The following is a 17,082-nucleotide window of genomic DNA, read 5'->3' as shown; positions in this document are numbered from 1 at the left end:
AAATCTGCTATTAATTCTTGATACTATATACATATATATATATTTGTTTTTATATATGCTTCTTCTTCTTTCAATCTCCCTCGCTTATCGCATTTTTGCTTTACTTTTCATTTTCAAGATTTCGTTTTGTTTTGATCACTCAATTTGTTTATGGTTTTTGGGGCAACAGCCTTAAGCAAGCCAACAGATATTAAAATAATTTATACATTACTTTACAGATCATATGGCATTATCTAATCGGAGTTGAGGATTATTTTTATTATTTTTAAAAACTTAAACAAAAAGTAAAGCCTAACTACCTTTAAACCCAAACTAAACCAAAGAGAAATTTCCCTAAAAAACGAAAAACCTTTTCAAGTTTCTTTCTTACAACTTTGTAGACCAACTTTTTGTAGTCCAGTGTAACTGGGAGAACAGAACTAAGACTTTTGCATATTGGTCAATGCACTCAAAGATTTCTTTGGGTCAGCAATTATAAACTTCAGCTGGATCAGCAAAAATATTTATATCGGAGTATAGTAAAAAATAGTTCTGTGCAGTCAGTTCGTACTTTCACGATGTCGGCGCTTAACACGTTCGTGGCCATGTGGCGGTTCTTACTGACCCTTGGCCCCTCGGCCATGGTCATCCTGCTCCTGAACAAGGGCATACTCGATCAGCGACCAGATATTATCGATGAACAACATCGCGTTCGATCGATACATATCGAAGATCTGCGGGAATCCTATGATTTCATAGTGATTGGCGGTGGCTCAGCGGGTTGTGTTTTGGCCGCCAGACTCTCAGAGAATCCGGAATGGAGTGTTCTGCTCCTCGAAGCTGGCGGGGATGAGCCATTACTTATTGATTTGCCACAACTTTATCCGGTATTCCAAAGAAGTCCCTGGGATTGGAAGTACTTGACGGAACCCTCGGATCGTTATTGCCTTGCCATGGAGGATAAACGTTGCTTTTGGCCCAGGGGCAAGGTCCTGGGTGGCTGTAGCTCCATCAATGCCATGATGTATATCCGGGGAAATAGAAGGGACTACGATCACTGGTCGGAATTAGGCAATCCTGGTTGGAACTATGCCAATATCCTGCATTATTTCCGTAAGGCAGAGGATATGCGAGTTCCGGGCTTTGAACATAATCCGTATCATGGTCATGGTGGTCCCATTTCCGTGGAGAGATATAGGTGAGTGGCTGGGAAAAGATAATGTACTATATCTAAAATCTGTTTTCTATAGGTTCCCCTCCCCCCTTTTGGATATCTTCATGGGAGCTGCCCAACAACTGGGCATGGTTAACCCCTATGGCGATTTCAATGGCCAATCTCAGACAGGTTTTGCTCCGCCACATGGAACCCTAAGAGACGGCCTGCGTTGTAGTGCCAATAAGGGTTATCTTCGCCGTAGCTGGCAGCGTCCCAATTTGGATATTGTCCTTAAGGCCTTTGTGGAACGAATCATCATCGATCCGCAATCTCGTCGTGCCATTGGAGTTGTCTTCGAATATGGTCTTATCAAGCATACAGTCAGGGCCAAAAGAGAGGTAATCCTCTCTGCTGGATCATTGGCTAGTCCCCAACTCTTGATGGTCAGTGGTGTGGGTCCCAGGGATCAACTGGAACCACTGGGCATACCTGTGCTGCAGCATTTACCCGGTGTGGGTGGCAATCTTCAGGATCATATATCCACCTCGGGTGCCATCTACACCTTTGACAGTCGCCAGAATCGACATCTCTCTTTTATAGTCCCCGAAATGATGAACGAAAAGGCTGTGGAGGATTTCGTTCAAGGCGCTGATAGCTTCTTCTATGCCATGCCAGTGAGTGAGGTGATGGGTTTCTATAGTACTCGCTATCAGGATCCACGATTGGATTGGCCAGATGTCCAGCTCTTCATGGGCAGCTATGCCTATGGATCAGATGGTGGAATTGTTGGCCGAAGAGGAGCTGCCATTACCCTGGACAACTATGCAGAAACCTTTGAGCCGGTACTGTATCAGGATTCCTTTGTGATAGCCCCACTTTTGATGCGTCCACGCTCTAGGGGATTCCTTCAGCTACGATCAGCTGATCCTAAAATACATCCCCTTATCCATGCCAACTACTATGATGATCCCCATGACATGGCCGTGATGGTAGAGGGCCTAAAGCTAGCCCATCGTCTAACCCAAACTCCGATAATGCAATCCCTGAATGCCACCATGAATATCTACGAATGGCGCAATTGCCCGGAAGTGGAGTACCTTAGCGATGCCTTCTGGGAGTGCTTGGCTAGGTTTTACTCTCAGACCATCTATCATCCAGTGGGCACTTGCAAAATGGCTCCCGTTTCGGATCCCTCTGGTGTGGTAGATCCTCGTCTGAGGGTAAGGGGCATCAAGGGTTTGAGGGTTATCGATGCTAGCATTATGCCTACTATCCCTACCGGAAATACCAATGCTCCGACTTTCATGGTGGCAGAAAGGGGAGCGGATATGATCAAGGAGGATTGGCATCACTACAGAGATGGTGGTTGGAGTTAATTAGGGCTACTATAGTTTAGTCTTTGTACTAGAAATTAATGGAATAAAATGTGTTTTGTAAACAGAAAGAATTCCAGAATAATCCTAGACTCAAACCTTTGTAAATTTAAAACCCTTTCCCCAAGTCAAAATGCATTCCTAGCTAATATGCCATTGAAAGTCAACAAAGCGATTAGCTTAATCCATATATATAAACTAGAACTAGCTAGTGACTAACTATATATAGTGGAGAACTATCCATTGTTGCCTTTTCCCTCCACCTCAGCTCAACTAATTTGGTTTGGTAATGATCTTGGCATTCATTTGACTCTTCGTGCAGTCCGTTTTCCATTTTCAATTCAATTTCATTTTTTCATTTTATACCTTTTTTTCTCTCTTCTTGTTTTTGTTTTTGTTTTATTTTTTTAAACTGCGAAAACTTGATCTAGCATTTCCCAGCGGTCTGAACTTTTGCAATATTCTAGCGTTTATTTATGATTTTGTAATCGATTAGTTTTATAGGAGAGAGTATATAGGTTTCTTAGGCTGTTTGTGACATTTTAGTTGGAAAAACCAATTGGAAAAGTTAAAATTTGTAAAGAAAGAACTTTAAGTAAGGCTGTAGGTCTATAATATTAACATTTTTGTAAAAATCCCAATAATTCTCCAAATACTTTTTGCCCTATATGATCACAAAATGTATCATAACACTAAGAAGTATCTAAAAGTTGAATCCATAACATTAGAAGCATTGTTCTCAATCGTTTTTTGTATGTAATTTATGAACGGCCACTGAACTTAAATGGCAAATGGCAGCAGCAGCACCAGCAGCTCGAAGCTTACGAGTTTTACCAGTTTTTTTAGTGCCTCAGTGGGCCATGGCTTGGCGACTTTGGGCCCGCGAATCGGAAAAGGTTTTCGAGACTTTTCATGCGAGTGCACGGCAAGTGAGCGGGCCAGTCCACGTCCGCCACTGAACGCAAGATGACGCTCTACATGAAGCTGCCCCTCAAATGGTTGCTAATGGTATTCGGGATGCTGCTGCTGGTGTTCCTGGACTGCAGTTTGGCCCAACCACAGAGATTTCTGGTAGCAGGGGATTTGATAACAGCATCGGGAACTGGAGCTGGAACAGCAACAGGAACCGGAACCGGAAATGCAGCAGATCAATTGCCCATTAATGATCCATCGGGTAGGTGTTAAAGTGGAATATCTTTTCCAACTTTAGATCAGAATTTTGTAAGAAGAAGTGCTAGAAGGAGGTTACATTTTGGGACAAGGGCAAACTTAAAGCAAAAAGATTGGTTTAGTTAGGAGATTGGTTTAAGTTCCCAACTTTAAGATGAACAGAATCCTGACTAAAACTCAAGAACTTCTTAAAAATATGATTGTTAGTCCCTAAATCTTATCCAAACTTCCTACCTATTTTTATAAACTTTAATAATCTATAAATTTTCCTCTTACAGATCTCAGTGCTGGCCTGAATTTGGCACCCGTTGGCAATCTGATTGCAGCAGCTGCAAATGCCGTGATCCCTGCCCCAATTCAGTTTATTCGCACGGCCATGAACAGCGGCCTCTGACCGCCAGGTGGCGCTAACCTGGATTCTTGCCCACCCCAAAAACAAATAATTATCTCTAATTTTTAAGCGCCTTTTTAAGCAACACTTTTAATTACTGTGTTAAACGTTTTTTTTTTTTCCTTTTTTTTGTCTCGTCGTTGTTAGCTTGTTTTGTTGTTGTTTGTTTGCTGTCTTAATGTGTGTTTGTGTTTAACTAAGTGCTATAAATGTCTTTATAATACTCGTTTTATCTGGCTATGACTTTATGGAGCGGTACTGCAAAGACTGCAATCGGAGGGGGCCGCAGCCTCTCAAAAGCTATTTTTGTTATCTGAATTTGTTATCGGGTAAGTCTCGATTTTGGATTTTTCTCGAGGTAGGATCAAAGTACAGTAAAGTTAAGTGTTAGAAGAAGTGTGTTTGATAAATCTTACAAAAATTCTGCAACATTAATTCACATTAAATTCAAAAAATTAATCATAAATTGCTTGTCAAACTGTGTCATCAGACAATATAAGGGAAAAGTAAATATTTTTATTAATGAAAATATGCTTAGTTCATCCAAAAATGCGATAGCAATCGGAAAAAATATAAAGTAATTGAAGGAATGCAGTTCGAATGAGCTTGCAAGTACGAGGAAGTAGGGGGTTGTCTCTCTTTCAGAAGTGGATCCGTCACTCGAACTGTTATCGATTGCGATTCTACTTTTCATGATGATTGTGACCATATGCACAGAGAGAAATATAGTCGAGAACTTAAAGTTTCAGTAAGTGGTAAGGATTCTATGGGAATAAACAAGGAAAAGTATTAACTTCCATTAACCTAATCTGAATTAATTTTCTCGAGTATAGTTTCTTTTTTTTCAAGAAAGCAGATTAAACTTTATAAATATAGCTCATAAATTCCTTTTGTTGGATTTTTAATAATATCAAGTATTGAAATAAATGGTAATTTTCGTGGTACACTAACCTACTACCTAATATAAGAACAAAAATGGAAAACAAGATTGTACCACGCCCTCTATTTTTGATGATTCCATAGCATTTGATGGAAAAGATGAGTTTGGACTTAATGATAGCAATATCATGAGACCACGAACGTGGAAATTGAAATCGATATCGAAAATTCTTAAAAAATAAAAGATAATATTAAAGATTTTTAATCAGATTTTGAGATTTTTAAAAACTGGCTTAATATTAAAATATTTTCTAATTGTTCAAAGTTGTTAAGTTTTTATGATTTTAAAAATAATTCTACCAGCAAATCCTATAGCCATAACTAGAACTAAAAATTTAATCATTTCTTCAACCTTTTTCTCTCTGTGTAAACATAAAAAAAAACGAAATTATTTACCACTTAATAACCATTTCTTTCTTGCTGTGCACAAATTTTGTGACACATTCGCACGCGCCTGGCCATTGTCTGAGTCAACGTCCTCGACTTGCCTGGTTGTCGCCGCCGGGGTAGGATGCACTGTACGGGCTTATCAGACAGCGACTGGCTATAAAAGCGAATCTCCAGAGGCGGCTACGCCTCAGATACAGATAGAAACGAATCCAAACGGCAGTGTCAGACGCAATGTCGCTAGCCAGCGGCCAGAATCTCAACATGGATGCTGCAACGGCCATTGGCCCGGATCAATGTGGACCAGCCATTGGCTTGTGGAGTGGCTTCGTTAATCTACTCCTGCAATCGATCCTAACAGCCCAGTGTCAGGTCTCACCAGCTGGACTATGGCCATTGGATTATCAGGGAGATCTGAGTCAACCCTATGACTTTGTGGTCGTTGGAGCAGGATCTGCGGGTTCTGTGGTGGCCAGTCGGTTGAGTGAGAATCCTAAATGGAAAGTTCTTGTTCTGGAAGCGGGTGGAAATCCACCAGTGGAATCGGAGGTGAGTTGGGAATATTTTTGTATAAAAAAAAAGATATATAAATCTTGTAGATAAATCGGTTTCTTAAAGGGACTTAAGCTTGTTCAGGTCTGAAGATAAGCTTTTCTAACTAAATTTTAAGCATAACAAAGTCTGCTGTTCTAATGCCTGAAAGTAAACTAAAGTTCCCAAAAACATTTTGATTAATTAGCACTATTAAAACGGGTCTTGGAAAGAAAAACCTGCTAAAAAGCTGGATATTAGCAAAGAGTTAAGAACAGTAAAGAATCAGCATGGAAAATTGTAGCCAAAAAGTAACTTTCACCTTGATTTCAAATTTAAGCCAACTAACTAACTGGGTTTAACCTTTCAGATGCCTGCCTTATTTTTTGGCCTTCAGCACTCAAACTTCACTTGGAACTACTTCACAGAGCCAAGTGAGAGTTCCTGTCAGGGAATGAAGGATGGTCGCTGCTATTGGCCAAGAGGAAAAATGATTGGCGGCTCGGGTGGAGCTAATGCCATGCTGTATGTACGAGGAAATCGCAAAGACTTTGATGATTGGTCAGCATTGGGAAATGCAGGCTGGAGTTATGATCAAGTTTTGCCATTTTTCGAACGATCTGTGACCCCACAAGGCAACTCCACCCACCCGAAAGGCTATGTGACCCTTAACCCTTTCGAGCGACAGAATGATTTGATACATCAAATAATCATCAATGGAGCTCAGGAGTTGGGCTTGCCATATGTGGAGAGATTCGAAGAGGGCAGTGAAACGGGCTATGCCCATGTACCAGGAGCCGTGAGACAAGGTCAAAGGATGAGCCCAGCCAAAGGTTACTTGGGGGCCGTGTCTCGAAGTCGACCCAATCTACATGTGGTCAAGAATGCCTTGGTTACCAAATTGAATTTTGATGGCACTTTGGTAACATCCGTCAGCTTCGAACGAGATGGTGTTAGCCATCAAGTGAAGGTCAGCAAGGAAGTGGTCGTCTCTGCCGGTGCCATCGATTCACCAGCTCTTCTCCTGCGTTCGGGCATTGGCCCAAGTCAGCATTTGGAATATTTGGGTATACCAGTACAGGCAGATCTTCCCGGTGTTGGTGGCAATCTTCAAGATCATGTTCTAGTTCCACTCTTTATCAGGCTAGATGAAGGTCAAGCCCCGGCTATCACGGATAAGGACATGCTGGATGGTGTATATGATTACCTGATACATCGCCGTGGATCCTTAGCCACCCATGGCACTGCCTCCTTGGTGGCTTTTATCAATACAAATGCTAGTAGTAATAGTATCTATCCGGATACGGAAAATCATCACCTCTTCTTCCAGAGGGGCAATCATATGGCACTGGAAATGTTCAGCCAAGGTTTGTCCTTCCAAGAACAGTACACAGAATCGCTACAAGAATACCTCAAAGATTCCCATCTTCTGTGTGTCTTTGTTCTACTCTCCCATCCGAAGGCCAAAGGTGAACTACGTCTAAGAAGTCCAGATCCAAGGGAACCACCTATCCTGCAGAGTAACTACCTAACCGAACCGGAAGATGTGGCTACCTTAATGAGGGGCATTCAGTATATTGAATCCCTGGAGCAGACCAAAGCTTTCCGAGATCATCTGGCTGAAATAGCTCACATACCGATCAAGGAATGTGATCACCTAAAGGACTATCGTAGTGAGAAGTATTGGAGATGTTATGCTAGATACTTCACTGTCACCTGTTACCATCAAACGGGCACTGTCAAAATGGGTCCCAACTATGATACCAAGGCCTGTGTTAGTCCTCGTCTGCAAGTTCATGGCTTCTCCAATCTCAGAGTAGCCGATGCCAGCATTATGCCTGCTGTGGTCAGTGCTAATACCAATGCTGCCACTATAATGATTGGGGAAAGGGCAGCTGATTTCATCAGAGAGGATCATCAAGGTGCGACAGATGACAGCCAGTGGGTGCCGCACATGCATTCGGATGACTTTTAGTTTGCTTTTTTGGTTTTGGTTTAACAATTCCAAACACAGTCTCTCCGCTTAACAACTGGCAACTTGTCAACAAGTTGTTGTTGATAACAAAAGTAGATATTGGATACTACACCTTCCCTTCCTTTGTTTTATTAAGGTAGTTTGAGCTTATCAAGTGGTGCTCTACCTCTAAGTTTTTCAATAGCTTTCAAACTGTTATTGCAATGGGAAATTTTGTAAATGAGTATTATAACCTTTTTTTGTTGTTAGTTTTAAGGCAAGTTTTAGTGATTATGAAAGAGAACTTAACAAGTTTTTAGTTTTTTAATGTAAGAGATTGTTTTTTTTGTAATAAAATCTAGAAAAAAGCCTTGCAAAATCTTAAAGTTCCTTCAAATCAAAGTTTTTTAAGTTTTTTAAGCTCAGAAATGTTATCAAAAGTTCTTGAAATGCCAAGCCATCATAGAAAGATAATCTTTAAATATTTTTCAACCAAAAGTATTAGCACTTTTTAGAACTTTAAAAACCCCAACCATCTCTTTAAACCACAAAGAACCCTAGAAACCTAAATTCTGATAAAGAATCAAAATCAATCCATAAACCCATCCCAAACCAATTTGCCCGTATTAAGATGTTTAGCATATCTCCGCCTAAACTTGACCCACAAACCCACACAACAGGTTTTTACCTTCAACAACCTGTTCTTATCACCTAGAACCCCCAAAAAACAACACCCAGAACGACCACCATCGATCCTCCACGCGAGCATAAAGATAACCGAGTGCAAAAGCGCCTCTTGATTTTTTTTTGGGTGGCTTCCATGGGTCGCTGCTCGGGTTTATCACACCTCGTTTAGCTAATCTTCGAGTGATAAGGGGAGTGCCGCGACCAGCTGCTGGAGGCGGAAGGTGCGTCTAATTTATGTGAGTATATAGTATCAAATATATATATAGTAACGCCTCTATATGTACGATTCAAAGCAAAATGCAAATGTCTCCGAGCGAGACGCCGATGGCATACGAAAAGTGTTCGCGGCCCGGCCGTACAAATTCCGGTTGAATGCCGGTCCGGCAGAACAGTTGCCGTCGAGCTTGGCCAGCGAACGGAACGTACTTACGGTTAGCTACGAATTTTCCAAGGAGAATAATAATAGTACAACTTTAACATGGAGTTCCTTAGCGCTCAGTGCGCTGCCCGTTCAGCAGGACCGGCCAATACCCTTATGTCCCTGCTCCTGACCACGCTGATTACCAAATACTGTGATCTCAGCGGTCAGCAGCAGTGGCCCGAGGACAAGGGTGATTGGTTGGACAAAGCTGGTGGCTTCCAGTATGATTACGATTTTATAGTGATTGGTTCGGGTAGTTCGGGTGCTGTGGTGGCTGGACGTTTGGCTGAGGAGACAAAATGGAAGGTGCTGCTTCTGGAGGCTGGTGGTGATCCACCGATTGAAACGGAATTCGTTGCCTGGCACATGGCTACCCAGTTCTCGGAATGGGATTGGCAATATCATTCAGAGCCCAATGGACGTGCCTGTATGGCCATGCAGGGCGAAAGTTGCCACTGGCCGAGGGGCAAAATGTTGGGCGGCACGAATGGCATGAATGCCATGATCTATGCCAGGGGAACGCGTAAGGACTTTGATGACTGGGAGGCCAGAGGCAATCCTGGATGGGGCTATGATGAGGTCTTAAAGCATTTCCGCAAGGCTGAGGATTTGCGTTCCGCACGTCCGGACTACAAGCCCGGTGATCATGGCGTTGGCGGTCCCATGGGTATCAATAATTATGTTTCCGATAACGAATTCCGTTCGACCATTCGTGCTGGCATGCAGGAAATGGGCTATGGCAGTGCTCCGGACTTTACCGAAGGTTCATTCGTTGGCCAAATGGATATTCTGGGTACTCAGGATGGTGGTCATAGGATTACCACTGCCCGTTCTCATCTGCACAAGAATACTCCGAATCTGCATATCCTTCGTCATGCTCATGTCAAGAAGATCAATCTGGATAGGAATAATCGTGCTGAAAGTGTTACTTTCGTGCATCGCGGTAAGAAGGAGTACACGGTGAGGGCCAGCAAGGAGGTCATCCTGTCTGCCGGAGCCATTGGCTCGCCACAGATTCTGCTGCTTTCAGGTGAGTTTTGGTCTTAAAGGAGGTCTTAGATTGGTTTTGGGTATCAAAAAATCTCAAAACATCTCAAAAAGTTGAACAACTTTAATCTAAAATAAGCAAGATTTGGAAGTATAATCTAAACTTTAAGATAGTTACTAAAACTTCCAACTTTCCTTGCCATAAAAATATCTTCTCTTAACTCTGGTACTCAAAATACCTTTACCAAAACTGCATTTTGATAACAGCAAGTCTAAAGTAATGATAACAAATCATGATTAGAATTGCCCTCGCTGTCCACCAACCTACATTAGAAAGATATACGGTGATCCTTCAATCCCTCTCTAAAGACCCTAAATCTTAATCTTAGTTTAGCTTCTGTTTTTGTTTGTTGCATCTGAAAGAGCACTTGTAAAGACTTTTGATAAGCGGGGATCGGCTGATGATTAGATAACTGGAATACGATATCAGACCCAGGCAACGGAGTTCTGTGTCGATGAGATGTCAATGTCAGTACCGAAGCCCGGAGGTCGGACAAGGTTAAGCGATTAGGTCTGGGATTGTAAACATATGGAAAATTACGTTCGAAAAATCTTCAACGATAGGAAAGGGAAGGTACTTCCCCTTATAAGGGGTTGGTTCCATATTTTTACCAGGTTATCAATGACTTATGGACTTCATTTCAAGTGCCATGACTTGCCAGCTTTTATTTCTTATGTTGTTTACAAACCTGCAAAGATAAAAGTTAGAAAGAAGATATTAGAAACTTGTTAAATGCTAAATTTGGTAAATATCTTTGTTAAAGTCTAAAGAACAAGTTAAGATAGAATTTCCATAAAATTTCACATGAATTTTAAGCTAATATAGGACAGGTTCTTAGGTTTATCTTAGAACAGGTTTCTATGTATATCAACACATTCTAAACTAAAATATGCGCAGCAGAATAAACAGCTGAGTTTAGAACTTAATTAGTCTTTAAAAAGTTTAAATATTAATTATTTTTGTAGAATTTTCAACCAAAAACTTCCTTTTTGCCCTCCCACAGGCGTCGGTCCCGCCGATCACCTGAAGAGCCTGGGAATCCCCTTGAAACTGGACCTGCCCGTTGGCCAAAACCTCAAGGATCATGCCAGTTTGCCTGTGATCTTCCAGATTGACAAGTCCACAGCCCGCAAACCCACCGAAGAGGAGCTCGTAGATGCCATGTACAATCTTCTAATGGGTCGTTATAGCAAACTTTTGCATCACGAAGCCACCGCCTTGACTGGTTTCATCAATACCACATCGATTGAGGGACCCAATCCGGATATACAGACCACCAACTTCTTCAGCTTGATGCAGAGTCCAGAGCTTAAGGGTTATGTGGCTGCCACGGGCTTTAATGATCGTGTGGCCAAGAGCATTTTGTCGGCCAATCAGGAGACCAATACCTATATTACCTATCTCCTGCATTTGAAACCCTTCTCGGCCGGCAGTTTGACCCTGCAATCGGCTAACTTTTTAGATGCACCCATCTTGGATCCTGGCTATATGACCGATGAACGCGATGTGGACACCTATATCAGGGCCTTGAATATCTACAAGAATCTGCCGAATACCAAAGCTTTTAGTGAACGAGAAGCCACTCTTCACAAGCTCGATCTGGAGGCCTGCAATGGTCTGGAATATCAATCGGATGAGTACTGGCGCTGTTATATCCGTCACATGACCACCACTGTCTATCACCCAGTTGGAACCACTCGCATGGGTCCATCTAGCGATCCCACTGCTGTGGTGGATCCACAACTGAAGGTTCATGGCGCCAAGGGTCTCAGGGTGATCGATGCCAGCATTATGCCCGATATTGTCGGTGCTAATACCAATGCCGCTTGCATTATGATTGGCGAGAAGGGCGCTGATATGATCAAGGAGGAGTATCTGGGCGGAAAACACACCGAGCTCTAAGGCTCAGCGATATTTTACGATATAAGTTTAACAGTCTTTGTCGACTCTTTTTTTTTTTTGTTATTATAATAAACATATGCGCTTTAAAGTTTAAACTTAATTTTCGTATCTAAAAGTCAAAAAGCAGTCTAATTGCTTATAAACTGTACTGTTAGCTTTCTATCTACATGCTTAAGTACATTCATTAGGCTTTTCTACATAAACGCTAAACGATCTCTGAATTCCCGGTTGCTGTCTTAGCTGAAACCATTGACAATGGCTCTGAAACTGTTTTAAATTTCTGAAAATCTTTTTCGTTAACATATTTAACCATTTAAAATACATAAAAATAGCTTTTAAATAAATATTTTCAATTAAATGAGATAGCCAATACAGGATATTAACAAAATTCCAAGCCAATTTGAAATTTGGGTGTGAATTTCGAGTGGTTTGGTGATGATTTATCTGCCAAAAAACAAAACAAAAACTGCACCATCAGCATTAAGTGGCGATTGTATTGAATCTGGGCGATACTTGATGCTCGGCCTGGTTAGCTACGTTTTGCTTTTGATTGACAGCTTTCACTTTTCATACAAATATATACATATATATATATATATTGTAAATTTTCGGCTAGCAAATTGCCGCTCATTGCGGACAACTCATTATCCATGCCCGGCGACCAACGCAATATGTATATAATATTTCCAGGCGCCGCGAAGCGTGCCAGTTTTCGGTTTTGTTTGAGCATTTTTTGGTTTTCATCTAATGTCCAATGGCGTTGCATACCAAACTCTAAACGCAATTAATTTGTTAGCCAAGTGGGTGGACGCCCGTTAATTGTATAATCAAGGTGGGAAAGGTAAAAACAGAGATTAAGGGAGATTAAGACGTGTCTTCTTTAATGGCTTAAATCAGATCAGTTAAGTTTGGTTTATAAATTAAGCTGCTGGCATAGGTTTTTAATAGATATTTTAATGCCATAAACTTTAGGTTTTACATTAAGAATATCTCTAAATTACATTTCTAAATTGAATTAATTTCTAATCTGACTTAAAACCTCTTTTTCATTATGCAAATTGAACTGCGGCTACAATCTGTCTTATTACCAAATGTACCTTTCAAGCCAATTGCTCTAATAAGTCTGAGAGGTTACACTATCTGCAACCCCACCCACTTTTAAACCCCCTCTACACCTCCCTCAACACACCCTTTTCTTTTCATGCCATTAACAAAGGTCACGTAATAGCAAGCTTTTTTCTTGCCCTGCACTTGACCAAACCGCAAAATGGAAACCAATTAAACGAAATCGCTGGCGATACAAGCCGAGATAATATGGCTTATGGGTAGATGGAATACCTGACACATTTAGTAAGTGGAAAGTGGAAAATTGAACAAAGTTAAGCCAGAGTACGCAGGGAAATTCCAAATAAAAGAAACAAAAACTAGGCAAGTGATTGGAAAGAGATATGTGGCTTACGAACGACTGCTGGACGGGATGTCAGTTAACTGACTACCAGTTAGCCACTGTGTGACACGCCTACTTTTGGCAAGCCGCCCATGGGTTAACCTACATTGGTACATCTGTATTGGCCATGCTCGACTGCTGTTCAGAGAGATACTCAAGCTCAAGATACAAATCGGAGATGGACGTGAGCTGTGGTGAGCGTGAGTTGGGGAGGGGGAAACTCACGTTTGGGTAGGGTAAGTTAAAGGGGAGTAATGGTTATTAATTAGTTAAGATAAAGAGAAAATACTAACAGGTTTAAGAACTAGATAAATGGGTTTTTAACTTAGGAAAAGGGAAATGAAATTAAGAAAGATCTTGACTAAATTTCTAAAGTTTTTAAAGTTTTAATGGGAATTCTCCCATAAAATCTTTCTTTTCATTACAGATATAATATCTTGGCCATATTTCCAATATAATATTTATATATATCAACCAATTACAACAACCCAAAACGTGTCACGAGGCCATTTCTAAGCTAGTTACGAGCGCACTTGCTGCTATTACTCCATGGCTTCGTTTCTTGGATTTGTCGTTTAATGAAGTTCATTTCCAGAGCCCAAACTGGAGATACCAACATAGATGACTCAGCGTAAAGATAAAGCCATGGCTAGAGAGGCTAAAAGAAGAAGAAAAAGTGGGAATCGTAATGTGGTTATGTCACCCGCCCAAAAAAAAAGCAGAAGAAGAAAGGGGGCGCCTCTTCACTTTAAGCAATCTTTTTTTTTTTTTTTTTTTGGGGGGCCTCTTCTATTTTCACTTTTAATTGCCCGCGAGCAAAATTTGTTTGTTTATTGGGCAATTGGGCCAAAAAGAAATATTGCGTCTGGCAAATGGGCGTAGATGGTAGTACCCATGATGAGCGTAGACTAGGTAAGTGCCGGAAATTGTCCGCCGTGACGCGCGTGTGTGTGTGTGTGAAAACCATATAGTAGTAACTAACACTAATTGTAATTGTAGCGGAAATTGTTGATTAAATATGCACAGAAGCCTGGGAACCGAAAGTATTTTGTGGCCATTATGAGGCATTAATATTCATTAAAGAGTGTTTAGGTTTTTGGTTAGAGATGTTGGTACTTTTTCCCTTTCAAACGATTAAGTTCTTTAGAAGTGATTTTTAAACTTCTTTAAGGCTAATAGAAAGCCTTAAAAGGTCAAAATCTAAAAACATATTTCATAACCATTTCATATTCCCCACTCTAATCACAGATCTGACCCTCTTTCCAGAATTACAACCACAAATCAAAGTCAAGAACCACATTCCCATACTATCAGACCTTCCTACTCCCATGATTCATCACAGGGTCTAAGGTCTTCCTTCAAACTAGGGGTCACTCTACATGACCATTGAAGTATAGCCCTTGGCCAATGGAGGCCCTCCCAAACCCTACGGCAAAAAACTGAAGAAGTAACCAAAACAAAAGCCGACAAGAAGACGCACAACTTCATCGCAAAAAGTTTGACAAGTTTATTTGTGCTTTTTATTGTCAAGTTTTATTTGTTTATTTGTTGTGTTTAGTAGGTTGGTAGGGAGGGGTGGTATTTCCTCGCTACATTCGCAGAGTTTTCCTCTTGTTAAATTGCTTTTGCTTAGCTGACCTTGACCCATTAGATGGTGATATATCAAACGATCGTCACATAGCTGCTTCGTTAATTTGCTGGCATTATACTGTGTGTGCGACTTTCGTAATTCCTTGGCCAATGGAAGTGTGGTTCACTCTCAGGGACTGACTGTTCAATTGGGAAATCTTCCAGTAAATACAGTAAAATAGTGTCAACCAAAGATAACTGACCATAGATAATGACAAATTGTAGATAACCTAGTAAAATAAATGGTCGATAAATAGTGATTACCCAAAAACTAGAAAGGAAGCCTTTTGTTTCTTAAGATTTGGTTTGAAACTATACTACAACCTATTTCTTCTACCATTTAATATCCACAAATTGAAATCAAATTATAAGCAAATATTGCGGTCTTTTCTTTGAAAAAAACTCCCATTTCATCCTAATCCTTCCCGGATATATCACATAACAATCCAACCAGGAAAAATACATAACTTGGGGCTTTTTTTTTTTTTGGGGAGACCAAATATTAAACCATCACCCCATAGGCAGAAATCGGAGCAATTTCGGTGATTCCATCGAATTGTCCATTAATACGACAAACTAGTTGCGTTCAATATCCGTTCGGCATCAGGTGTGTAGTGTAATGTAATCGCAATTACTTGGCAAAATTCGTGTTGTGGTTTGTCAATTGGCGAACACACACACACACACATTCCATTCGTAATAAAAGAAATAAGAAAAACCGGTTAAACAATGAAAACAACAATCAACCAACAACTAAATGCCACAAATTTCACTTTGATCTCCACTTTTTTGTATGTTTATATATTGAACTCATCGGCTTCTTCAATGCCAAAAACTGGTCAATTGATTGCGGTTCTTCTGCCAGCTGTCTTTCCCTGTCGAAGTTGATGTCGATAATGTATTGTAAGTACAGTGAAGATTAACTAAGGCGTGCATATCAGGTAAGCTATATTTATATAAGCTCTGAATTGGTTCTCGGCCCTGCTAAGGCAATCGGTTAGAACCGTTTACTACCACCAAACTTTACGGTATGTCTTAAACTATAGAAATGTGCACTTATTGAAGTTCTACTGTTCATCTTGTAGACGTCTTGGCTTTAAATGGCTTACGTGCGGGATCCCAACTACCCAACTGCAAAGTAACCTGAAGTGGAACTCGAATACCAACTCAAAATCAAGCCCATCGGCCGCGTATAGAGAGAAGTGCACATAACCGTAAAGTGAGCATGAAGGTCGTCTGGCGTCTGCAAGGAAATTCGACTTCGAAGACGAAGAAGAAGTGGAAGTACTGAAGGAAAAAAAAACCGCAAATGTCAAATTTACGTATGTGAGCGAGTGAGAGGCAGGATCTGTAAGCGGTTATATGTAACCGTTTCGCAATGCACAGCATCAGCCAACCAGCCATCAACCGCAACAGCAAGCGCATGTGGGAGAGTGCGACAAAGAGGCTCGCGAAACGGTAACCGATTCACATTGCAAAATGAGCGCAGGCGCAAACCGCAAAAAGAGAATGAGGCAGCACGAGGCGAAGGCAGGAGTGGCAAACGGGTAAGGGTTTTGTAACAGTTTTTTAAAGTTATTAATAAGAATTTATAAAAGATTTTTATTATAATCAAAAATTTATAATATTTATGATAGGAATTATCCATTTTTTTCGATTATTATTTTATAAAAAGTTAAGTTTATTTTTAACACGCAATTTGAGGATAGAAAATTTAGTTTTTAAATGAAAAATTCATTATTACTTAACCATTTTTTATATTATGACTTTTATTATAACGTTAAGTACCGTAATATGAAACTAAATTTAAAATTAAATTCACTTAAATTTTGCTATTAAAGTGAATTAAAATGAAATTCAATTAAAAAATATGTCTCAACAACATTCACTCTTAATAATTGTTTTTAAAAAGCCTACCCCCACTGCGAATGCAGTTGGATTCGCTGGAGAAAGAAGAGAAAAAAAAAACGTGCGCATGCGCAACTGTTTGGTGGCAGCGACGTTGGCGTCCTCTGCCACGGCTACCGCCTCAGCTGGCGCTGCAGCAGCGGAGACAAAACGTCGCAGG

The 17,082-nt window shown here is 40.7% G+C and overlaps 5 protein-coding genes across 8 annotated transcripts in view; 4 read left to right on the top strand and 1 right to left on the bottom strand.

Moving 5' to 3' along the window:
• The window catches only part of LOC108104338 (flotillin-2), a 105,644-nt gene that overhangs the window by 19,775 nt on the left and 68,787 nt on the right, over nt 1–17,082 (bottom strand). The gene's annotated exons all lie outside the window — the stretch shown is intronic.
• Nucleotides 174–2,582, top strand: LOC108104329 (glucose dehydrogenase [FAD, quinone]). The gene is made up of 2 exons (XM_017210316.1): nt 174–1,177; nt 1,230–2,582. The coding sequence occupies exons 1-2, from the start codon at nt 558–560 to the stop codon at nt 2,509–2,511; spliced, it is 1,902 nt and encodes a 633-aa protein (XP_017065805.1). The 5' UTR covers nt 174–557; the 3' UTR covers nt 2,512–2,582.
• Nucleotides 2,582–4,292, top strand: LOC108104342. The gene is made up of 2 exons (XM_017210335.2): nt 2,582–3,682; nt 3,957–4,292. Exons 1-2 carry the CDS (start codon nt 3,475–3,477, stop codon nt 4,070–4,072), a joined length of 324 nt encoding a protein of 107 aa, XP_017065824.1. The 5' UTR covers nt 2,582–3,474; the 3' UTR covers nt 4,073–4,292.
• On the top strand, nt 5,607–8,017 carry LOC108104328 (glucose dehydrogenase [FAD, quinone]). Its single transcript, XM_017210315.1, has 2 exons — nt 5,607–5,944; nt 6,297–8,017. The coding sequence occupies exons 1-2, from the start codon at nt 5,630–5,632 to the stop codon at nt 7,899–7,901; spliced, it is 1,920 nt and encodes a 639-aa protein (XP_017065804.1). The 5' UTR covers nt 5,607–5,629; the 3' UTR covers nt 7,902–8,017.
• LOC108104332 (glucose dehydrogenase [FAD, quinone]) lies at nt 8,948–12,033 on the top strand. The gene is made up of 2 exons (XM_017210319.2): nt 8,948–10,018; nt 11,040–12,033. The coding sequence occupies exons 1-2, from the start codon at nt 9,046–9,048 to the stop codon at nt 11,936–11,938; spliced, it is 1,872 nt and encodes a 623-aa protein (XP_017065808.1). The 5' UTR covers nt 8,948–9,045; the 3' UTR covers nt 11,939–12,033.

The sequence above is a fragment of the Drosophila eugracilis genome, unplaced genomic scaffold (assembly GCF_018153835.1).
Source record: "Drosophila eugracilis isolate 14026-0451.02 unplaced genomic scaffold, ASM1815383v1 contig_1985, whole genome shotgun sequence".
In the NCBI taxonomy this organism is placed as follows: Eukaryota; Metazoa; Arthropoda; class Insecta; order Diptera; family Drosophilidae; genus Drosophila; species Drosophila eugracilis.
The sequence above is the reverse complement of the archived record's forward strand: the minus strand, read 5'-3'. Positions and strand labels throughout refer to the sequence as shown.